This window comes from Mustela lutreola, chromosome 4, assembly GCF_030435805.1.
Source record: "Mustela lutreola isolate mMusLut2 chromosome 4, mMusLut2.pri, whole genome shotgun sequence".
NCBI classification, from domain to species: domain Eukaryota; kingdom Metazoa; phylum Chordata; class Mammalia; order Carnivora; family Mustelidae; genus Mustela; species Mustela lutreola.
Genome location: NC_081293.1, coordinates 198098760 through 198123540, shown reverse-complemented (window position 1 = coordinate 198123540; position 24781 = coordinate 198098760). Strand labels below are relative to the sequence as shown.

The following is a 24781-nucleotide window of genomic DNA, read 5'->3' as shown; positions in this document are numbered from 1 at the left end:
CGCCTGGGTGGCTCAGTGGGTTGAGCCGCTGCCTTCGGCTCAGGTCATGATCCCAGCGTCCTGGGATCGAGTCCCGCGTCGGGCTCCTTGCTCGGCAGGGAGCCAGACTGCTTCTCCCTCTGCCTCTGCCTGCCATTTCTGTCTGCCTGTGCTCGCTCTCCCCCTCCCCTCTCTCTGATAAATAAATAAATAAATCCTTAAAAAAAAAAAAAAAAAGAAAGAAAGAAAGAAAGAAAAAAAAATCACCAGCGGTCTCCGGTCTCCTAGGAGACGGAGTCTGACATCACTCGGGCACTGCGCATGCCCTTCGCCTCCCTGGCGCTGGCGGGCGCAGTGCGCATGCTCGCGCCCGGGTCAGCGGGTCAGCGCGTTTGACTGGCTGCGAGGCGTCGGCCGCTCGCGGTCAATGGCGCGGGTGGCGGGAAAGTTGAGTGCCCGGTTCGCCCAGGCTTCGGGGCGATGTGCAGTGACTTCCGCAGGGCCGAGTCTGGGACGCAGGTGAGGGCCGCGGGGTCTGGGACGGCGGAGGCGGGGTGGGGCCCGGGCCGGGGGCGCGCGGGGCCCTCGGCGGAGGGAAGGCGGCCCCGGCCCGCCTGAGGCCCCGGCGCCGGCCCGCGGCCCTGGGAGACCCGTCGAGGGCGTGCGTGGGCTGCCTGGCGCGGCGGGCGGAGGCGGAGGCGGAGGGAGGCGCTCGCGTCGCCCGGCCGCTGTGCGCCTCCTGCGGTCCGCCCGCCGCGCGCGGCCGCGGCTGTCCCGGGCTCCCCGCGGTCGGGGTCGGGGGCGGCGGAAGCGGGGCACGGCGGGGCCTGCGGGCGGGAGCGGGGCCGGCGGTGTGGGAGCGGGGCCCCGGCCGCTCGCTCGCCCGCCCGCGTGCGTTCCCGGACGCGCCGGCTTGGACAGGTGCTGCGAGGAGCGGCGCGGGCAGGTTCCAGCGCGGCCTGCGGGTGGGTCCCCGGTCGCGGGACGGGAACGAGGAGCCCGAGGAACGACGTCTGCCCGAAGAACCAGTGGCGGAGGCCGACGCGGAGGAACCGCGGCCTTGGGGGGCAGCGCGGGGCCCGGGTCAGGGGGAGCCGGGACGGAGGTTTTAGGGGCCGCGTGAGCTCGGTTTGGCAGGAGGGGGCGGCGGTCGCGGGGAGTAGCGGGCGACGTGGGTGTTGAGGAGCTGCGGGTGGCTCTGACGAGTGAGGGAGACGGGTGGGCCCTGAGCCCCGAGAAGTGGGCGAGGTGGGGGAGAAGAATCTTTTCTACAGATGACGGTGGAGGGGAGACGCAGGCGCCCGATTAAGCAGGCAGCCTGACATGGGGCTCCATCCCAGGGGCGGGAGGCAGACGCCAACCGACTGAGCCTCCTGGGCGCCCGGGAAGCCGCGCTCTCCTGTGAAGGGCTTTGCAGGTCAGGGCGCGCTCCGTCAGAACTGCGTAACCCTGCAGGCCTCGTGTGAAGACATCCGCAGAGAGGGGGACAAATCTGCATGACTGTGCTCAATAAAGCTTATTCTTAAACTTGCTGGATTTAACCTGCTGGCCAGTGTACCAACCCGTGCTAGAACCACTACAGTTAAAACCTTAGTCGTTTACATGATCGTTTGAAACCAGGGTCAAACAAACAGGTGACTTTTGCAGTCAGATCCAGCCTAGTATCTAACATCTGGGAGCCCTGGGACGCCTGGGTGGCTCGGTCAGTTAAGGGTCTGCTTTGGGCCCAGGTCCCGGGATCCAGCCCCACGTCAGGCTCTCTGCTCTGCGGGGAGCCTGCTTCTCCTTCTCCCTCTGCCACTTCCCCTGCTTGTGCTCGGTCTCTCTCCCTCTCTATTAAATAAATAAATAAAATCTTTCAAAAAAAGTAAAAAATGGGAGCCCAGCGCAGGCAAATCATGGAACAAGAAATTTAGCAACATATCCTTGACCTGCCATGTCTGCACGGAGACCCTTATCCAGATTGCTTGGCTCCCACTACTTTGAGTACAGAGGGTCTGAGGGGAGAGCAGGGAGCTGGGCAATAGGTGCTACTTTATTCTTTTTCCTTTTGGCTAACAAAACCGGCTAAGTGAAACTCGGAGTGTTTTGCAGGACTCTGGCTAGTGCTTAATTTGTTTGGACACAGTTTTCTTCCCTTGCATATTATGCTACAGAACTTTAGGGATTCTACTGGGAGGCTTCGTGTTGAGAACGGAAGTCTCAAGCGAGCCCAACAAACAAGTACTTTAAATTTTTAACTCGCTAGAATTACAACTTCAAAAAACAGCTAACCATTCCCATATTTTGTGAGTAGTAGGGAAAAGACATTTCATACAGGGTCTTCCAAGAAAATAAAGTTGCAAAAAATGTTTTCTTTTAACGTATTGTAGAGATAGAACTATGGTAGGACAAGTAGCACGTGTAAAACTTAATAATGAACCCTGCAATTAAAGACCAGCATTTGACTACAGTTTACAGTATAATAACCTGTTTTTTTACCTACTGTTCGTTTTTGTTTTTTCTGTTTGTTTTTTTTGTTTGTTTTTTAAAGATTTTATTTATTTATTTTTACCCTGTTTATTCTTCTTATCACACCTGACATTTTATATCGATTTAAAGGTCATGAGAGCAGACTTTGTTGTCTGTTGAGTTTACTCCTTTAGTCCCAGTGTTTAGAACAATATTTAGCCCACAGTTAGCACTCAATAATTGTTACTTTAGTAGGTAAATTTGATATCTTTCTTCTCTTCCCTCTCCCTTCGTTCTGCCTTGCTTCGTGTGTCATCAAAACAAAAACAAAAACAGGGGCACCTGGGTGGCTCAGTTGGTTAAGCAGCTGCCTTCGGCTCAGGTCATGATCCCAGGGTCCTGGGATCGAGTCCCGCATCGGGCTCCTTGCTCGGCAGGGAGCCTGCTTCTGCCTCTGCCCCTGCCTGCCTCTTTGTCTGCCTGTGCTCACTCTCTCCCTCTGTCTCTGGCAAATAAATAAATAAAATCTTTAAAAAACAAACAAAAAAAACAAACAGAAAAAACAAAAACAAACAAACAAAAACAAAAAACTTCCCAGGAACTCCCTTAATTTTTCCTGTTGTCTCTGTTACGATTTCTAGTTTGTGCCCTTCATTGTCGGAGGACATGCTCTGTATGATTTCAGTTCTTCTAAATTTGAGGTTTGTTTTATGGGTCAGGATGTGATCTATCTTGATGGATGTCCCATGGGCACTTGAAAAAAACATGTATGCTGCTGCTGTTGGGTGCAGTGTTTTACATACATGAGTCAGATCTCGTTTGTCCTGATTTTCTGTGTGTTTAATTTTGTTTGTGACTCTTTCCTTTGCTGACAGGTGACTGTTAAGGTCCCAGATATCATTGTGGGCTTGTCTATTTCTCGTTTCACCTATATTAGTTTTGCTTCATATGTTACACGTTGAGGATCGTATGTCTTTTGGGTGGAATGATACTTTTATTATTCATTCTGTAAAGTCCCCCTTTGTTTCTAGCAACTTTCTTCCCTCTCAAGTCTGCTTTATCAGATATTAATACTGCAATTCCTCCGTTTTCATGAAGTCTGTCTTGATAACATTATGCACAGGTTTTCTCTGAATTTCCTCCTTAAAATAGAGTAAATATTTTTGTTTCTAAGAAGCTGCAATTTCGAGGGCACCTGGGTGCCTGAGTTGGTTGAACAACTGCCTTTGGCTCAGGTCATGATCCTGGAGTCCCCGGAAGGGTTCCACATTTGGCTCCCTGCTCACTGGAGTCTGCTTCTCCCTCTGACCCTCCCCCACTTCATGCTGTCTCTCACTGTCTCTCAAATAAATAAAAATCTTTAATAAAATAAAAGAACAGAAACTGCAATTTCGAGGTGTCTGGGTGGCTCAGTCAATGAAACATCTGACTCTTGGTTTTGGCTCAGGTCACGATCGTGAGATGGGCGGTGCTGAAGACGGCCTACCCCCCACCCTGCACTCCATGGGCAGCTGGGAGTCAGCTTGAGGTTCTTTCTCCCTCCCTCACTGCTCCTCCCCCAGCGTGGGCACTCGAGCATGGGCTCAGCCTAAGTACAAACATACATACGTACATAAAATCTTTAAAAAAAAAAAAAAAAAAAGTACAGGGACGCCTGGGTGGCTCAGTTGGTTGGGCAGCTGCCTTCGGCTCAGGTCATGATCCCGGCGTCCTGGGATGGAGTCCCACATCGGGCTCCTTGCTCAGCAGGGAGCCTGCTTCTCCCTCTGTCTCTGCCTGCCCTTCTGTCTGCCTGTGCTCGCTCTCTCCCCCTCTCTCTCTGATAAATAAATAAAATCTTTAAAAAAAAAAAAGTACCATTTCTCCATTTACGACATGGATTTCTTCCATCCCATTCCTCCTCAAGTTGCTTACTGCTACAGGTATCCCCACTCCTATAGTCATTTTTCTGTCTTCTGTTTTTTCTTTTTTTTTTTTTTAATTTTGTCAGTGCAAGGAGCCTAGTGCAGGCCTTGATCCCAGGACCCTTAGCCGACTGGGTCACTCAGGAGTCCCAGTTTTCTGCATCTTTAATCTTCATTTTCACGGATAATTTCCATTGGTATGCTGACATAAAGCAATAAACAGGAAGCAGAAAACCTCCATAGGTGTCTCCCTCTCAGCCAGCCCCGTTCCTTTACTACTCAGCACAGCAGAGTCTGTGCTCCGGTCTGCACTTCCTAATCTTCCTCCCGTTCTCTAGCCCGTGGTGATTGGGCTCCGGTCTCCCACGAGACCACTAAAAGTTCTCGTAAGGTTATTAGCCAACCTGTGTTGCCAAATGCTCATTTCTGAGTGCTTTTAGACTAAAGTATAGGAACACGGCAGAATGTGTCCTCCCTGTAGGAAAGCCATTGAGGAGGAAGGGGATGATCCATGGGTCCCTGCTCGCAACTGAGAAACTCTTCCCTGGGGGAGGGGAATGAGAGGCAGAGTTCCTCACATGCAAGGTGAGAAAAGTGTCCTGCCAACATTAAACTCCTGTAATATTGATTTTATGCTCTACTGTTTCTTTTTGGGACTGCGTTTATTTGATTTTTTTTTAAAGATTTTATTCATTTATTTGAGAGCGTGCGAGTGGGGACAGAGGGAGAGAATCTCAAGCAGACCCTGCACTGAGATTGGAGCCCAGCGTGGGGCTCGATCTCACGACCCCAAGATCATGATCTTAGCCGAAATCAAGAATTGGACACTTAAACAACTGAGCCACCTAGGGGTCCCTATATTTGTTTTATCTAAATGAAAATTTGAAGCAGTTTGGTATAACTTCCTAATGAAATCTGAAGAATGCATTTAATGGAATTACTCATTTGTGGGATATCATAAATTTAAAATTTAGTCCTTACAGATTCTGCTAGAAGTTAATACTTCTTACGCATCTTGAGAATGGCTAAAATCAGCAGCACAAAATACAACTGGTGTTGAACAACTGGTGTTGGCCAGGATGTGGCGAAGAAAGGAACCCTTGTGTATGTTGTGGGAATGCAAACTGGTGCAGCCACTATGGAAAACAGCTTAGAGGGTCCTCAAAAAAAAAAAAAAAAAAAAATTAGAGCTGCCATACGATCTAGCCATTGCATTCCTGAGTATTTACCCAAAGCACTAAGTCAGAGGGATTCCTGCACCCCATGTTTATAGCAGCATTATTTACAATAAAGATACTGAAGCAACCCAGATATCCAGAGACATGAATGGAGAAAGGAGAGGTGGTGTATACATCCAACAGAATGCTATTCAACCATAAAAAAGTGAAATCTTGCCAGTTGCAGTGACGTGGTTGGAGCTAGAGAGTACTGTGATAAGCGAGATAAGTCAGTCTGAGAAAGACAAATACCATGTAATTTCATTCATTTAAGAAATAGGGGCACCCGCGGGACGCCTGGGTGCCTCAGTTGGTTGGACAACTGCCTTCGGCTCAGGTCATGATCTCGGAGTCCTGGGATCTAGTCCTGCATCGGGCTCCCAGCTCCACGGGGAGTCTGCTTCTCTCTCTGCCCTTCTCCTCACTCATGCTCTCTCTCCCTGTCTCTCTCTCAAATAAATAAATAAAATCTTTAAAAAAGAAAGAAAGAAAGAAAGAAAGAAATAGGGGCACCCGGATGGCTCAGTCCATTAAGTGGCTGCCTTGGCTCAGGACATGATCCCGGAGTCCTGAGATGGAGCCCGCATCAGGCTCCCTGCTCAGTGGAGAGCCTGCTTCTCCCTCTTTCTACCTGCCGCTCTGCCTGCTTGTGCTATCTCTCCATCCAATAAATAAAACAAATTAAAAAAAAAAAAAAGAATTTAAGAAATAAAACAAACAGGCATCGAGGTGGCTCAGTCGGTTAAGCATCTGACGCGGGCTCAGATCGTCCCAGAGTCGTGGGATCTAGTCCTGTATTGGGTTCCAGTCTTGTATTGGGTTCCCTGCTCAGCTGGGAGTCAGCTTGTCCTCTCTCCCTCCCCACCCCTGGCTCATGCTCTCTTTGTGTCAAATAAATAAAATCTTAAAAAAACAAAGGGAAAAAAATGAGAGAGACAAACCAAGACACAGACTCTTAACTTCAGGGAACAAACGGGCTTAGAGAGGGGAGGAGAGCGGGGCAGGGCGGGGGTGGTGGGGATTAAGGAGTGCGCCTTCGATGAGCACGGCACGGGGCGGTGTATGGAAGTGTTAATTTCTGTATTGTACACCTGAACCCAATACAACACTAACTGGAATTAAACCAGTTAGTAATAACTAACTAGAATTAAAAACTTAAAAAAGAGAAATTCATGCTGCTTAAATTGTCAGATATATATGTAATAGCTTTTGGGGGTGGTGCATGGCAGAGGGGGAAGCAGGCTTCCCGCTGAGTGGAGAGCCTGATGTGAGGCTTGATCCCAGGACTCTGGGATCCTGACCTGAGCCAAAGGCAGATGCTTAGCAACTGAGCCACCCAGTTGCTCCGTATGTGGGGTAGTTTTTGCTTTAGTTATATGTATCTATTTTTCCTTTTCCTCTTACAGGATGATTGCTTTTATAAAAGCATTAGCTTTTCTTCCAGCTTGATTGAAGGGCCAGGCCTAGTACTCTGCCCTGAAGGACAGTTGAATTTTCAAAGTGGCAGAGGAGCCTAATTTCCCATCTTCACATGGAATTTATGGAACTACCATAAGATGCAGATTTTGTATCAGCCACACACATACTCCTCTAGCTGCTGCTTTCCCTTGCTTCCTTATTCCAACTCCTCTCTTTCATTTCTTGTGTTATAGTTACACATTTTTGCCTGAATTTCCTCTACTACTATGTGTAGTAAAACTAAGAATTGTATTTATTTTATAGCTGGGAAATCCAGGTCTATTATGGGCAGAGATGGGAATATTTGGTTCAGAATGTTTGCTTCTTTAGGTAGGTTTTTGTTTTTTTTTTTAAGATTTTGTTTATGTGGGGCACCTGGGTGGCTCAGTGGGTTAAAGCCTCAGCCTTCAGCTCAGGTCAGGATCCCAGGGTCCTGGGGGCTCTCTGCTCAGCAGGGAGCCTGCTTCCTTTCTTCTCTCTCTGCCTGCCTCCCTGTCTACTAGTGATCTTTCTCTGTCAAATAAATAAAATCTTAAAAAAAAAAAGAAAAGATTTTGTTTATGTATTTGAGAGGGAAAGCATAAACTGAGAGGAGAGACTGAGGGAGAAGCTGAGCTTCATCCCAGGACCCTGGGATTGTGGTCTGAGCCAAAGGCAGATGGCTAACTGACTGAAGCACCCAGGAGCCCTTTTAGGTAGCCTTTTTTTTTTTTTTTTTAAGATTTTATTTATTTATTTGAGAGAGATCACAAGTAGGCAGAGAGGCAGGCAGAGAGAGAGGAGGAAGCAGGCTCCCTGTTGAGCAGAAAGCCAGATGTGGGCCCAATCCCAGGACCCTGAGATCATGACCTGAGCCGAAGGCAGAGGCTTAACCTACTGAGCCACCCGATGCACCTTAGGTAGCCTTTTATACTGAACCGGTTTGGAACCCTACTACTGGGGTCTATCTGCAGACAAATTTATTTACAGAAGGTCAGGGGAAATGAGCCTTTATCTAAATGAGCTGTGTGTGTGTATTTACCTTAATGCCATTAATTTCTAATTAGTTTGCTCTCTATATTCTTCTTTCTGCTCTTGTGTAAGCTTTTCCACAACTGAATGGTCTTTAAAAACATCTGTATGGTAGGTATTCTGCTTACTAGATAGGTACTGCTTACTAGGTATTGAAGGTATATGATGGTATTGGAAATGGACTTCTGTTAGTATAAAGAACTTCGAGGACATGAATACTCATGGACTTTTGTTTGGTATAAGTTTGCATACTGTCTAAACATGAAAATGGAAATAGTGTGAGGTCACTTACACTCTCCATCCTTCCCAAGCCTGCCTACCTATGCCTTGTTTACCTTTTAATATAGGCAGCCGCTGAGTTTCTGCCAGACAAAAGCATTTTGGAGTCTGTTGTGAGCCAAAATAGGTGCTTTTCCTTTTGAGCTTTTATATCCAGATGAGGAGATAGGCTGGTAGTGTGCTAAGTATAGCAGTAGTAGTTTCGGGGAAGGAGGCGGCCTTGAAGAATGTATGTTATCATTTGTTTAATGGTCTTGGCCTTAGAAATTTAAAAGAGAATAGGCAAAGGATGTTCCCTGTAGGAAGAAAAACATTTCTCTATCAGTGCACATTTTGTATGTATATAAAAGAACTAAATGCCTAATCTCTTGTTCAAAATTAAGGGTGCCTCCCACAAATTAGAACTGACCAGAAGACTGAAGAGAAAGGCTGGCAAGCGCAGCCTGATGTTAGAAGGGGATTTCCTGACTGATCCTGTCTCAGGGTAGCCTCAAGATAATGAATCTTCTCCAACCCCACCACCCTTGAGACCAGCTTTTCTAGCCCTGGAGGTTGGGAGTGCTGCTGTGGGACCACCCAAGAGGAGAATGTCTAATGGCTGTGTGTCAGAGTCCCTGTGCTCCTGGGCAGGTCAGGGGCGTTATGCCCTAAGGGTGTACTTAAGGGTGTGGTTAAACAAAAGGAAAGAATGTTGGGAGGGGTGGTGTGCTCCAGGAGGTCCCAGGTCACTGATTGGGCCTGGGGGAAGATTTGTCCCAGATGGCGGTAGGTTCCCCCACCTTCCCAGCACCCTGCCTGTATTTCTTCTGCAGCAGCCACTGTACTGTATTGCATTTTTGTAAACTTTTCAGTCTCTCCTGTTAAATTCTTTGAAGATAGGAACTGTGTCTGCTACATCTGTGTATCCCCACGTTGACTTGGCCGAGATGGTTACCAGTGGCTGGCTGTGCAGTGAGGATTACCCCCTTTGTAGGTTATATTGTTATGGTAATAACGCTGCCATTGAAAACATAGAGGGCTCCTTGTTGCCGTTGAGGGGAGTGTTAACAGATGGTTGAAAGAGGTCAGGTAATAGCCTAGACAGGATCTCGGATCAGCTTAGTAGATCCAGAAACTATTTTTTCTCTCTACTCAGATTTTATTAGACTCCGTGATACTGAATCTGAGGCACTGGAGCCCAGCGGTCCTCCAGCCTTCGGGAGCCAGAAGAGATCTCTTAAGTCTCGGCTCTGGCATCTACTAGGTTTCTCATCTGAAAAATAGAATGACAACAAATAGTTACTATAACAATTAAAAGAGATAATGTATATAAATTAGGTACTGCAGATACCATAGTAAGCACAAATAGTAGCTATTAGTTGATGACTTTGTTAAAATAATAAAACCTAGAAGATACTGATTTACAAACCAAATGTCAAATCTGTTAATTAACAATATTAGTGAAACTGCCAAATAGACTAAAATTGTTGTGTCCACTTTGCCTTCTTTTCTAAATAGGAAATATGGCCTCAGAAAGATTGCAGAGAGAATCAAGAGAAATCCATCACCAAGCTGTGATTGCCGAGTGTGTTAATCTTCCCTAAAAGGATTGAACTGTCTTGTCTAACAACTTACTGGGGTTCCTTTTACCCTGGACACTTTGGACTCTTTTTTGTCCTTCAGAAACTCCAGATTGATTATACCTGGCTTCTTTTAATTAATTCCTTAAATCTGGACATGATTAATTTTAATTTCTGTAATAGTTTATGTTAGATTTTTAGGGTATTTTCCTTTTTTTAAAAGTTTATTTATTTGAAAGAACCAGACTCTGCTTTGGCATTGTAAACATTTTGAGTATTAGTGGGAAGTTTTCATCCTTGAAGATTTTTTAATAATGATGGAAAATTAGATGCAAACTGGCTAACTTAGCCAATTGGGTAAGAGGAGTTATACCATCTCTGTCCAAGTGTCCTGCCAATATAAAGCTTTCTTGAATCCTTTCCTATCAGGAATTCTCACAGTGGAGAATTCTGAAATATTTTGAGGGGTGACGATAAGAGTAAACAATTGGAGTAATTTCCTAAGTTAGCTATTCTGATGAGAATAGTCATTTGTATACATGCTTCTTAAAACTTTTTTTTTAAGATTTTATTTATTTATTTGACAGAGACACAGGGAGAGAGAGGGAACACAAGCAGGGGGAGCGGGAGAGGGAGAAGCAGGCTCCCTCCTCGCGGAGCAGGGAGCCTGATGTGGGCCTTGATCCCAGGACCCTGGATCACAACCTGAGCCAAAGGCAGCCGCCTAACAACCGAACCATCCAGGCGCCCTTTTTAAAACATTTTAAAGTCATTTTATGTGTTTCGTCTTGTCTTTCAAGCTGGACTCACCATCTAACTCAGTGGTTCTCAATTTTTGGCTTTAGGAATGCATTACACATGTAAAAATTATTGAGGATTTCAAAGAGCTTTTGTGCATTTTTTTTTGTGGGTTTTTTTTTTTTTTGGTAGAATAGTTACAACGTTATATTATATTGAGGTGTACATCATAATGGTTTGATACTTGTTTATGTTGCAAAATGATCACAATAAGTGCAATAAGTGCAGTTAATGTCTGTCACCAAAAGAGCTTTTGTTTATGTGGGTTTTATCTGTCAGCGAAACTGAGAAATTTATCTATCTATTTATTGAATAGCAGAAGCGAAAAAGTTTATTAAAGCGAAAATATAGGGTGCCTGGGTGGCTCAGTGGGTTAAGCCTCTGCCTTCGGCTCAGGTCATGGTCCCAGGGTCCTGGGATCGAGTCCCGCATCGGACTGTCTGCTCAGCGGGGAGCCTGCTTCCTCTCTCTCTCTCTGCCTGCCTCTCTGCCTACTTGTGACTTCACAGATGTTATTCCAATACATTGCTTGTGTTCTTACTGAGCCACCCAGGCACCCCTTTATCTTCTTTTAGTAAATCTTTAAAAAAAAAAAAAAAAAAAAGAATTAAAGCGAAAATATACTCTTGAGAGATCTCCGGAGCAGGTGGGCTCTGGAGAGAGAGCTGAGGGGAGAAATTTAGAATTTTAAATATTTGCATTCATATACAAGTGACAGTTATAAACTCTTTGAGTATTGTAAGTATTTTAATGAAAAATAGCTATATTTCCCTAAACAAAAAATATGAGGAGTGACACTCTTTCACATATTTGCAGATCTCGTTTTAGTGTCCGGTTGAAGAGAATTTGACTGGGATCCCCTCTCTTCTGCGTCCAGTCTGTGACTTTATGTTGTTCTGGTTGAAGTACGCTAAGACTCTTATCATGTTATTGTGCTTCAACCAGAACAACTTAAAGTACTGCCGATGTATAGTTGGAAAAAGGAGTATTTGAAGGTCTTTTTAGATAATTGTGGGTTTACTTCTTTGATTCTGGACCAAAACGTGACAAGATACTAGTTTCCTAAAAGTTAATTGCAATGTAGAATATAAAATTATATCAGTGATTGATTTTTTTTTTTTTAAGATTTTTTTTTTTTTTTTTTAAAGATTTTATTTATTTATTTGACAGAGAGAGATCACAAGTAGGCAGAGAGGCAGGCAGAGAGAGAGAGAGGAGGAAGCAGGCTCCCTGCTGAGCAGAGAGCCCGATGCGGGACTCGATCCCTGGACCCCGAGATCATGACCTGAGCCGAAGGCAGCGGCTTAACCCACTGAGCCACCCAGGCGCCCCTTTTTTTAAGATTTTATTTAGTTATTTGACAGAGAGAGATCACAAGTAGGCAGAGGCAGGCAGGGGGCGGGGAAGCAGGCTCCCTGCTGAGCAGAGAGCCCAATACGGGGCTGGATTCCAGGACCCTGAGATCATGACCTGAGCAGAAGGCAGTGGCTTAACCCACTGAGCCACCCAGGCGTCCCGTGAAAAAAAATTTTTTTTTTTAAATACGTTAAAACCATTGATTGGTCTTACACTTGGAGTGAATCTTTTACCCAGGACTGGTTTAACATGCATTAGTCATTTGGAAATAATGGTTCACTGAATTACATAGATCTTTCAAGAATTGGCGTGTTTGTTAAATAATTATTTTTTAAAATCACATTCATTAAAACATTGATGTCTTCCCCATAAAGGATCTTAAGTTTCGGGAAGCTATCAAGGTCACAGTGGAGGGTGAGTTTTCTAAAATTCAAATGTTACCACTGGCAACAAATATGGTCAGTTTTCTTGAAGTGATAAGCTTACTTTCTTCATTTTAATAAAATGTCTACCAAATACCAAAGTCTGTATAATCAAAGTTTCTTTTAGTTGTTCTTTCAAAATAAAGGGTAGGCTATGAAAAAAGCATCCAACTCAAATAATCAGCACAAGTGCTTTTCCTAGAGGGAAAAAAAAAAGATTGTATTTAATTTGGGAGCAGAAGTCCTTCATCTGTGTGTGAAATTGGGGACGTCCCCAGGAGCAGACTTTACCAAGTTCCAGATCCCTAAGACTACACTCAGTTCTGATACTATTTGCAAGTTGGGGGGCGTGGGGACCCTGGGGGACACCTTGAGGTATAGCAATCCCGTAGAAGGACTCACAGAACTCATTGAAAGTGGTTGTGTTCATGGTTACAGTTTACTGCAGGGAAAGGATGCAGTCTTAAAGACAGCCACAGGAGGAGGTGTCAGAGTCCGGGAGAACTCCAAATGCAGACCTTCCAGTCGTCCTCTCCTGGTGGAATTGTGGAGGGTGCTCAGTTCTCCCCGCAACAGTGTGTGACAGTCTGCTAACTGCAGAAGCTCCCCTGAACTTGGTGTCCAGAGTCTTCCTGGGGCTCATTTTATACCATCAGTATTTGATATGTAAACAAATAAGGAAGTGTTTTCTGAATGAATGAACACAATTTTCCTCCTAACTTGTATTTCCTATTTCATAATTTCCTCTAAATCCTCAAAATTAAATGGGTCTTTTTTATAGACATTTGGAAAATGGTGTAAATGTAGATGTCTAAGATTTTATATTTTTAAGTAACGAGTTTTTCTTTTTTTTCTTTTGCTAGCTTCTTGCCCGACTTGAAGGTAGAAGTTCCTTGAAAGAAATAGAACCATGTCTGTTTGCTGATGAAGATTCATCTGTACTTGGTAAAAATCTCAAACCAAAACACAATGTCACACATTAAGTCTTATAAAACAGGGTTTTTTTCTAACATATATTTATTTATATGTATGTACTTGTAGCAAACAGCTATATGGATTAACCTGTAAAATTAAAAAGTGAGAAATAGATCATGCTAGAACACTTTTAAGTCTTCATTATCTGTGTCAGAGGAGTTAAAATTTGGTTCTTCTTTGGTAAAATCTTCAGAATAAATATTGACCTCTCTTATCTCAACACAGTAGTTGAGGGAGTTTTGTCACTATAATTTATTTATTTTTTAATTCTTTAGAAGTTTGAGAGTCACAGGTAAGTCCTTAAGTACCCCATTGTCTGTTATTACTTCTGTGGAAGGGAAAAGACATGGCTGCCTGTTCCCCCAGCACTTTTACACTAGGGAAGACTTACAGAAGAGTACTACTGTGCTGGCATTGTTTCTCCTCGTTAGTGGAAGAGCTCTGTGGAGGTGTAATTCGCCCATTTAAGCATGCAGCTTCATGACTTGCATTTACATGTATGCAGCTGTCATCACAATTGATTTTAGAACATTTTCATCGCCCCAGAAGGAGAGCCTTGCCTCTTAGCAGTCACTTCCCATTTGCTCCCACATCCCTCAGCCCTGGGTGGTGACTGATCTACTTGATGACTCTAGACCAGCCTTGTCTGCATATTTCATGTAATCATGCAATATGTGGTCTTCTGTGACTGGCTTCTGCTCCTTTGCATAATATTTCCAGCTTTTATACCGTGGCATGGCTCAGTAGTTCTGGTCCTTGTTGAGTGGATATACCACGCTTTCCCCGTTCATCAGTGATGGACATTTGGGTTTCTGCTTTTTGCTGGTATGGATTATGCTGCTGGGATGATTTGTGTACGAGCTTTTCTGTGATTCATGTGTTCGGTTCTCATGGGTAATACCTATGAGAGGGACTGTTAGCTTCATGCTGTGACTGGGCTTAACCTTTGGTGGCGCTGTGGGACTGTTGGGCCTAGCGGCTGCACATTTTACTTGCCACCAGAAGCGAGGCCTAGAATAGTACCAGTTTTCCCATATCCTGCAAACAACTGTCATCGTCTGTCTTTGATTCTAGCTTTCCTAGTGAGTATGAAATGATATCTCCTTGTGGTTTTGACTTACATTCTCTGGTGGCTAATGATATTAAGCATCTTTGCTTGTGCTTAATGGCAATTTCTATGTGTAATTTGGAGAATTGTCATATCTTTTGCTGTTTTAAAAAAATGGATTTTTTGTTGTTGAGTAGTAAGAGTCCTTTATATAATCTAGATACAACTCCCTTATCCAATACGGTTTGGAAATACTTTCTCCCACTGTGTGTTATCTTCTTGTCTTGATGGTGCCTTGAGGCACAGAGTTACTAATTTTGATGAAGTCCAGTTTATCTGCTTTGTCTTTTATTGTTAATGTTTTTGGTATCATAGCTAGGCCATCGGCTAATCCATTCAAGGTCAAGAAGATTTACCACTTTGTTGTTATTACTGATTTCTGTTTTCATTCTTTTCCCATCAGAGAACATACTTCTCTGATTCAGTCTTTTTAATTGATTGAGGTTTGTTTTATTGCTGACCATATGATCTATCTTGAAGAATGTGTTCCATGTGCCCTTGAGAAGAATTTATTCTGCTATAGTTGGATTGAGTGTTTTCGTGATGTTTTGTAATAATTCTGGTTGATTATTAGCGTTAAGTCTCCTGTTCTTCTTGGTCTTCTGCCTAATTGTTCTATCCAGTATTGAAAATGGGTATTGAACTTCCCAATGATTACTATTGAATTGTGTATTTCTCCCTTTATTTCTCTGTTTTGCTTCATATATTCTGGGGCTTCATGCACTGTTGGGCACTTTCAAGTTTATAATTTTACCTTATTGATGGGTTGATTCATTTATCTTTATAAAGTGTCCTGCTTTGTCCCCTCACACCCATTAGGACGGTAACGGTAAAATGCAGAATAACAAGTGTTGTTGAGGTTGTAGAAAAATTCTGTACTGTTAATGTGATTGTAAAATGGTGGCGGTATGAAAAACAGTATGAAGGTTCCTCAAAAAATCAAAAATAGAGCTGCTGTATGATTGGGGCACCTGGGTGGTACGGTTAGTTAAGCATCCAACTCCTGATTTCTGCATAGGCCATGCTCCAGGTTGGGCTCTTGGTTTGGTGCAGACAGAGTCTGCTTAAGATTCTTTCTCTCCTTCTCCTTCTGGCCCTACCCCCACTGTGCTCACTCTTCACTCTCTCAAAATAAATCTTAAAAAAAAAAAAAAGAGGAACTGCCATATATATGATCCAACAATTCCGCTTCTGGGTAGATCTCCAGAAGAAGTGAAAGCAGAGTATTGAAGAGATATTTGTAGTCCTTTGTTCATAATGGCATTACTCATAATAGCTAAGAGATGGGACCAACCCAGATGTGCATTGACAGATGGATGCATAAACAAAATGTGGTATATGCAAATGAGGAAACATTATTTAGCCTTAAAAAGGAAGGAAATCCTTGGGGCGCCTGGGTGGCTCAGTGGGTTAAGCCGCTGCCTTCGGCTCAGGTCATGATCTCAGGGTCCTGGGATCGAGTCCCGCGTTGGGCTCTCTGCTCAGCGGGGAGCCTGCTTCCCTCTCTCTCTCTCTCTGCCTGCCTCTCCGACTACTTGTGATTTCTCTCTGTCAAATAAATAAATAAAATCTTTAAAAAAAAAAAGAATAAGAAGAAAGAAATCCTGTCATGCTACTACATGGATAAACATGGGGACATGCTAAGTGAAACGAACTAGTCACAAAAAGGAGAATATTGTGATTTCACTTACATGAGGTATCTAAAGCAGTCAAATTCATAGAAACAGGAATGATAGTTACCTGGCACTGAGGAGAAAGGGGAGAAGGGGAGTTGTTGTTTAATGGGGATAGAATTTCAGTTTTGCATGATGGAAGTTCTAGAGATGTTGTACAACAGTGTGACTGGAACTTTGAACTGTACACTTAGAAATGGTAACTTTTATGCCATCTTTTAGCACAATGGAAAACAAAAATGTCCCTCGTTTCTAGTAACAGTTGTCTCAAAGTATATTTTGTCTGATAAAAGTACAGCCACATCAGCTCTCTTTTGGTTACTATTTGCATGGCATATCTTTTTCTATTGTTTTGTTATCAGTCGGTCTGTGACTTGGTAAAGTGTGCCTGTCGTAGATAGCCTATAGTTGAATCGTGTGTTTTTATTCCATTCTGCCAATCTCTGCCTTTTGTTTGGACTGTTTAGTCCACTTACAGTTAATGAATTACTGATAAGATAGGGTTTATGACTGTCATTTTGCTTTTTATATAGACATCTTATATCTTTTTTCTTTCTCTATTCCTTCTTTACTCTCTTCTTTTGTGTTAAATATTTTCTAATGTACCATTTTGGGGGGGTGCAGAAGGAGAGGGAGAGAGAATCTTAAGCAGACTGCACACCCAGCACAGAGCCCCACCAGACACGGGCTTGATCTCACAACACTGAGATCGTGACCGCAACAGAGATCAAGAGGCGAGAGTTAACCGATTGAGCCACCCAGGTGCTCCTAGTGTACCATTTTTATTCCTGGTCATTACTTTCACTTTTTAAAGTCGTGTGTCCCCGTTTCCCGCCCCCCCTCCCCCGCCCGCCAAGGGGGAGTAGCAGAGGGAATGGGAAAAGCAGGTTCAGCAGGTTCCATGCATAGGAGCAGGGAGCCTGATGTGGGACTTGGGACTTGATCCTAGGATCCTGGGATCATGACCTGAGCTGAAGGCAGGCACTTCACTGACTGAGCCACCCAGGCGACCTTGAGTTATTTTCCTAATGGTTGCTCTGAGGATCACAATTAATATCTTAATTTAAAATAATCTGATTTGGATTAATATCATCTTAATTTCCATATTTTATAAATACTTTGCTACTGGGCAACTCCATTTCTTCCTTCTTCCTTTGTGCTGTTATAAGTTATATATCTATGCATCATATATCCATGAACACTTCTAAAATTGTGACTTAATGCAAGAAATTAAAAACCCATTACAGCAAAGAAATTAAAATGGATTGGGGTGCCTGGGTGGCTTAGTAGGTTAAGCCTCTGCCTTTGGCTCAGGTCATGATCTCAGGGTTCTGGGATCTGCCTGGCATCAGGCTCTCTGCTCAGTGGGGAACCTGCTTACTCCTCTCTCTCTGCCCACCTCTCTGCCTATTTGTGATCGATTTCTCTCTGTCAAATAAATAAAATCTTTAAAAAAATAATAATATGTATTATAACAAAGAAATAAGTAAAAAAATATTCAGTTCATTTGTTTAGGTCAGATAAGTGAAAAAAATTACAAATATAAAACATATACTGTCTTTCATATTTACCTATGTAGTTGCATTTACCTGTGCTTTTTATTAACTCTTGGGTTCAAGTAACTATCTGCTATCCTTTCATTCAGCCTAGAATATTCCCTTTACTATTTTTTTATAGAGCAGATCTGTTAGCAAACAATTTTCTAAACTATCAATAATAAAGACAACTTTTGACCAAACATGTTAGACAAAAGATTGAACTTTCTACTCTATCAGAAGGGATATTGTAAAGTTGGACCTTATAAAACTGACAGGAAAACATGGGTCAGAGCACCGTTTATCCACTTGGATGTTGTATTTGTAGAAATTTGAAAAACACCATAGTGCTCAGTCACTAACAAAAATGTTTACTTAGTTTGGATTAACACCATCTTAATTTCAATATTTTATAAATACTGTAGGTATTTTAGCTGTAAAACTAGTTAGATGAGCGCCCGCTGGAGCAGTAGCAGACCCAAGACTGGCATTACAAGGATTGTTTGTCAACAACAGTTTATCAGGAACTGTATGGGGAAGTTCACAGTTAGGGATTATAGAAAGCTCTACTCCATTGTAAACATTTCTAAATGCTTTTTCATAGTAGTTACTGAGTACTATGTACTATACCATATACAGTAGTGCATACCAACTCATTACCTCTTCCGTATGATTGTAATCTGCAAATTCAACATATTGTTATACAATTAGTAGGTTGGTACCAAGATGGTGTATTTTTTGGCTTTTCTTTTTTATCCTTATTTTGAAGGATCTTCAGATTCATAAACTCACTCTGACAATCTGTTACCCAGATCCCTTACAGCATTCTATTTGTGAGAGCAACTATCAAGGCCAAACCATCCAGATTTTCTGATTTAGCTTAATTTGTCAAGTGCCAAACTGTAGAGGTGTGTGTGTGTGTGTGTTTAGCGGTGAGAGGTTTGGGTTTTTTTGTTTTTGTTTTTGTTTTTTTGTGGTTTTTTTTTTTTTACTCCCAAGTTGCATACTCAATACCTTGAATGGACAAGGGTATGATTTCTTTTCCAACAGGTCTCAGAAACATTTGAGATAGTGACTTCAAAAACAGCTAAAAGGGGGCGCCTGGGTGGCTCAGTGGGTTAAGCCACTGCCTTCGGCTCAGGTCGTGATCTCAGAGTCCTGGGATCGAGTCCCGCATCGGGCTCTCTGCTCGGCGGAGAGCCTGCTTCCTCCTCTCTCTCTGCCTGTCTCTCTGCCTACTTGTGATTTCTCTCTGTCAAATAAATAAATAAAATCTTTAAAAAAAAAAAAAAAAAAAAAAAAAAAAAAAAAAACAGCTAAAAGGACTATGCCCCTCTGTAGAACATCATGCTTGAATATGATTTTTGATGTGATGATTAGACAGTAAATGTTTATAAAATCAACAAAACTGACTTCATCATTAAACATATTTATAGGGAATCTGCGACTGTGATGATAATATTTATGTGTAATTTGTAAGTTTGCACATTTTATTTCCCCAGTTGTTACAAATGACCTTTTTACTGCTTTGCTATTAATCTGTAAAAGGAAAAGAGTGTTTTCATATACCCCTTAATAATCTCCTAACCAAGGATTTCACCTTAAGCTTTGCCTCATCTCAATCTTGTCAAAGCAAGAATCTAAGGAATCCATATACTTAACGTCATCTGTTTCTTAGTAATGTATGAATTTAGCCAACCTTGATAAACCATGTAACAAGTGCTCTCTAAGACTTTGTTGAGTTACGCTGAAAGATGTTTATGAGCACCACCTTCTCTCCAAGAAAATACTTGGCTAGATTTTCATTTTTTTCCTATTCTGAGGATTCCAGAAATACCCACAGACAGCTCCCACCTACCCTCTGGCCAGTGGAGTCGCTTCCCTTTTACTTGAGAATATGCTGCCTTTCTCCTACCTTCGGTTGTCTTCCATTGGACTTCAGCCTCATGAAACTGCTGTTGAATATTACCTTTTAAATGAATGTAAACCATCATATTTCCCCCTAATTCTTTGTGTGCCCCCTGCCTTCCCCGCAGCCTAATCCTTGGAAGAACGCTCAGTGCTCCCTGGAGAGCCCTCCCATCTCTTTTCTGAGCATCTGATTTTGAAGTTTGCTTCATAAAATAATACATACATTAAATGTGGTTTTGCAAACTACACATTTACTGGTGCAAGGTAACTATCCAGGACCAGTTCGGGGATCTGTTCACAAACTCTCCTCTGCCGCTTTTTTACTTTTAGAAATGTTGTGCTTCATTTAATGTTATTTAGTACTCTTTCATTTTCTTGAAACCTTTTGTGCTCTGTGTCATTTTCCTCCTCTAATTTTTATATTAAATTCATGTTTTATGTCTCCATGCCGACTCCTCTAACGTGGATGTGTCTCGAGAGTTGTGTTTTTGGCCTCTATTCCTAATGTTTTGTTCACTCTCACCCACCAGATTGAGCTTTCTGTTCTCTGTTGCTTTGTAGCTTATTCTCAGATCATTATGTCTACACTCTTATTACTGTCTTGAATCTCAAATCCCTAGGGGTTGTAGGACATTTTTATTTTGTGACACCTACCTAACATAGCATTTTGAAAGCTAAATTCTTGTTAGGATATTTATGTGATTACGTGAATTAAAAATTCCTGCTTTCCTTATGTGTTTGATGTATGGGTACTTCCAACCCTGTCTCTGAGAAGAACCTTTACATACGTCACTACCTTACCCCTGAACATGGGCAGGCCCGAAGACCTGACCGAGACGAAGTGTCCACACTCACTGGGCCAGGGGCCGAGTACTGGGCACTCTGGAACAGAACTCCTGTTCCTGCTTGTCTCCTGTGTTGGTCTCTCGTTTCCAGCCTTGGTCCTGGGCCTTTACATCCGCAGGACTCTGGTGACCAGTGCCACACTCCTCCTGGGATTCCCTGCCAACTTTTGCTTCCTTTCAAAATGCCGTGTTCCAGAGCTCACTCTGGAGCATTAAGCCCTCACCAGATAGGGACTTACATTTTCATTTTTCAGATGTCTCTCAAGAAGTTCTCAAAAAGAAGGTAACCTAATGAAGTACCTAATGAAGGTACTCTGTGCTGGAAATAGAATAGTAGAGTCCCAACCTTAAAGTAGCGTGTAGGAAATACGACGAAATAGCCGGAAATCGTACAGCTTGAGGGGCGCCTGGCTGGCTTGGTCTGTGGAGTGTGTGGCTCTTGATCTTAGGGTTGTAGTTTGAGCCCCATCTGGGGTGTAGAGATTAAGTAAAACTAAAAAATGGTTTAAAAATTACATAGCATGATAACAGCGATGATGAAACATGATCAAGTTTGCTTTCTTCGCTCCGAGTGTCGGTTATTAGGGTCAAATGAGCTATCATCAGGCTGTGCTTGCACCCATAAAGCACCGTAGAAAAGCTGGTTGCTGTTGATGAGCCTCATGGCCTTCTTTTCTGGGGAAGGGGGGAGGGTCTGGTGCCGTCTGCTGGTTGGTTTCCCCACTGTGTTCTCTGTGCATCCTCCAAACTATTTTGAGATTAGTCTTACTAAACTATGTTTTCAGCTTTCCTTCTCTACCATTAATATCTGTTCTATGTTAATGTTTCTTTGAATGCATGTAGTTCACTCTCTGTAATATAGGGAAGTAAAAGACTTACTTGTGGGTAAGGGGAGGATTTCAGTTTAGCTTCTTAGTCAGCAGTAGGAGAGAGTAAACTGAACATCTGGCCTGAATAGTTACTTAGTTACTGTGTTAACTTCCAGCAAGAGTATCAGTGAACAATTGTTATTGTGAAAATAGTTTCACTTCTTGAGACTAGAATCTTTGGGGGGAGGGGTACAGGGAATCATTTTTATTTAATTTTTTTTTTTTTTTAAAGATTTTCTTTATCTATTTGACAGACAGAGGTCACAAGTAGGCAGAGAGGCAGGCAGAGAGAGAGGAAGGGAAGCAGACTCCCCGCTGATCAGAGAGCCAGATGTGGGGCTCGATCCCAGGACCCTGGGATCATGACCTGGGCCGAAGGCAGAGGCTTTAACCCTGAGCCACCCAGGTGCCCCTTTATTTAAATTTTTAATTGCATGTAAGATTATGGTAGAAACTGGTTGAAGTTTCATAGTACCTTAAATATGTTATAGTGGTAACGTGCTCTTTTTTTTTTACATTCTTTGTGAATGTTCTAATTTACAGTGGTTTGTTAGTAATAACAGGAAGTAAAGGAACTGGACTCCCACACTAGTAATTTGGTTGGGGCCTGAGAATCTGCATTGTTTCCAGTTGTGTGGTTCAGCCATAAATTAAATGGAAACAAACTAGCAAGGATTGGAAGGCCAGTGTTAGGAGTGGGTTTTGAAGAGCTCTGGAGGTAAGACAGTTTCCCCAGGTATTTAATTTGCGTTCTCCTGTATAGAAACCTATATAGAAAAATATTTGGAGTTCAGAGTAGTTTACTTCAGCTTATAATGCTGGGAAAATAATTTACAGTGCAGATGTCATTCTAGCAGGGCACAGCTTCAAGAAATTTATATAGTGGAGAATAACCGATAGCATTTTGGAAATTTGGAGGGCTATTACTGGCATTTAGGCCCAAGAGCTGAACATATGAAACTGCAGTGTCGAGAATAATGTTCCGCCTATAATGCCAGTTGCACCAAAAAACCCTAGTTAGGGATCGTTTCAGCCGCGTGTGACAGAAGTCCAACTCATTGGCTTACCTGATAGAGGCTTATTTTCCTCACCTCACAAGTGGTGTAGACACAGGCCCTGCCTAGCTGGTGTGGGGTTCCACCATGTCATCAAAGTCCTGGGCACCTCTTGTCTTCCTGCTCCACGATTCTTAGGGCCCACCCTCCTTCGGGTGTCCCTTTTCACTCACTGCCTCAGGATGGTTGCTTCCCCTGCAGAGCCGGGTGTGGCACAACAGAACTGGCAGAAACCCCCAACAGAGTCGCACTCATGTCTCCCTGGCTCGGGTGATCCCTGCTGACTCCTCCTTGCAAGGGATACGGAGAAAAATAGTTTTGTTTTGTTTTTTTAAAGAGTTTATTTGTTTGCCAGAGATAGAGGGTACACACAAGCAGGCAGAGAGGCAGGCAGAGGCAGCGGGAGAAGCAGGCTCCCTGCTGAGTGAGCAAGGAGCCCGATGCGGGACTCGATCCCAGAACCTTGGAATCATGACCTGAGCCGAAGGCAGCGGCTTAACCAACTGAGCCACCCAGGCGTCCCTGAAAAAAAATAGTTTCTTAGCTCGGTGCACTGCCTTCTCCCGGCCCCGCTCCCACTCCCGGCACCCCGCCCAATAGAGGTTTTATACTTACGGACAGGAGGAGGATGTATAGTGGGTAATCAAGTAGCAGAGTGCTGTGTACCGTAGTGGTCGGTAGCTTCTTTCAGCACTTTATTCTTAGCTTCTCAGTTTCAGTGTGAGTGCATGTGGACCCCTCCCCAGGAGACTTCCTTGGGTGCCTTTCCACCTTGTCATTCTGTTTTTCACGTTTTCTTGATGCTAATTAGTAGCCAGCTCCTTTCTCAGAGGTGAAATTTAATGATTTAATTTCCTTCCTTACTTGTATTTGCTTATATGATCCATTTTCGCAAGTGGATTTAGAATTTTTCTTTCATATTCCAGTAAACGTCTTTTTACACACTGTTGCAGACTTTTCATTTTGTAGCCTACCGTTACTGTGCTGCTGCATTTTGACTGACATTTTTACATTTTACACAGGTGATATTCTTGAATTTCATGGTCCAGAGGGAACAGGAAAAACCGAAATGCTTTATCATTTAACAGCACGATGTATACTTCCAAAATCCGAAGGGGGACTGGAAGTAGAAGTCTTATTTATTGACACAGATTACCGCTTTGATATGCTCCGGCTGGTTACAATTCTCGAGCATAGACTCTCCCAGAGTTGTGAAGAAATGGTCAAACAGTGCCTGGGAAGGTTGTTTTTGGTGAGCTGCGTTAACAGCACCCAGCTGCTCCTCACGCTGTACTCGCTAGAAACCATGGTTTGTAGCCACCCTTCTCTCTGCCTTTTGATCTTGGATAGCCTGTCCGCCTTTTACTGGATAGACCGCGCCAATGGAGGAGACAGTGTTAACTTGCAGGAGTGCACCCTGAAGAAATGCGCTCAGTTCTTAGAGAAACTCGTGAGTGAGTATCGCTTAGTTCTTTTTGCAACAACACAAAGTCTAATGCAGAAAACCTCACACTGGACAGAAGGGCCTCCGCCTGCCTTTAACCATCCAGGTGAGGCAGATGTGGACTACAGACCCTATCTCTGTAAGGCATGGCAACGAGTAGTGAAGCATAGGATATTTTTCTCCAAACAGGAGGATTTTAAAACCAGCAACCAGTTTTCTTTAGTTTCACGTCATTTAAAAAGTAACAGTTCAAAAAAGCACATTTTTATTATTGGAGAAAGTGGCATTGAGTTTTGTTGATATGTGTCATACAGTAGTGTTTTTCAGGATATCATGCAAAATCTAAAAAGTCTTTAATGGGCTAAAATGACTCAGTAATAAAGTTTTAAACTCTGAGAGAATTGATTTAAATGTTTCTACACAGAATGGATTTTTTTTCCCCCCAGAATGGATTTCTTAAACTAGTACAGGAAAACTTTATTCTGTTCTTGGGATGTTGAAGATAAATCAAAGTGCTGATAATAATTAAACTGTATATTGAACTTGTTTTAAGACTAAGTAATCTACACATTGCGGCCTGAATAAAATGAACTTTTTTCTAACTTTGTGTCACATTTCTGGAATTTAGTTAAGTACTTAATTGTTTAGGAAAGTTTAAATGCATTTCTGACTTCTATGTAACTCCTTTCGGAAGCTGTGACTTTGGAAAATGTTTCTGCAGAGCTGTTATTTCTGCAAAGGGGATGAAAACAAGGAGCCTGCCCTTCTGCCTTTTACACCAAAGACTATGGAAAGCCAGAGCATTTTGATCGGAGTTAGAATGAGTCCAAGATGAAGTTGCATTCTGGTTGGGTCTCTGTACAATTTTTTTTAACACAGGGAAATAATATACCCATTCAAAGAATTCTATGAAGATTGTTTTTGACATTTTC

The 24781-nt window shown here is 43.0% G+C and overlaps 1 protein-coding gene across 1 annotated transcript; it reads left to right on the top strand.

Moving 5' to 3' along the window:
- Window positions 1–219: 219 nt before the first annotated feature.
- Window positions 220–24451, top strand: XRCC2 (X-ray repair cross complementing 2). Its single transcript, XM_059172335.1, has 3 exons — window positions 220–498; window positions 13298–13379; window positions 23428–24451. The coding sequence occupies exons 1-3, from the start codon at window positions 460–462 to the stop codon at window positions 24147–24149; spliced, it is 843 nt and encodes a 280-aa protein (XP_059028318.1). The 5' UTR covers window positions 220–459; the 3' UTR covers window positions 24150–24451.
- The last annotated feature ends 330 nt before the right edge of the window (window positions 24452–24781 follow it).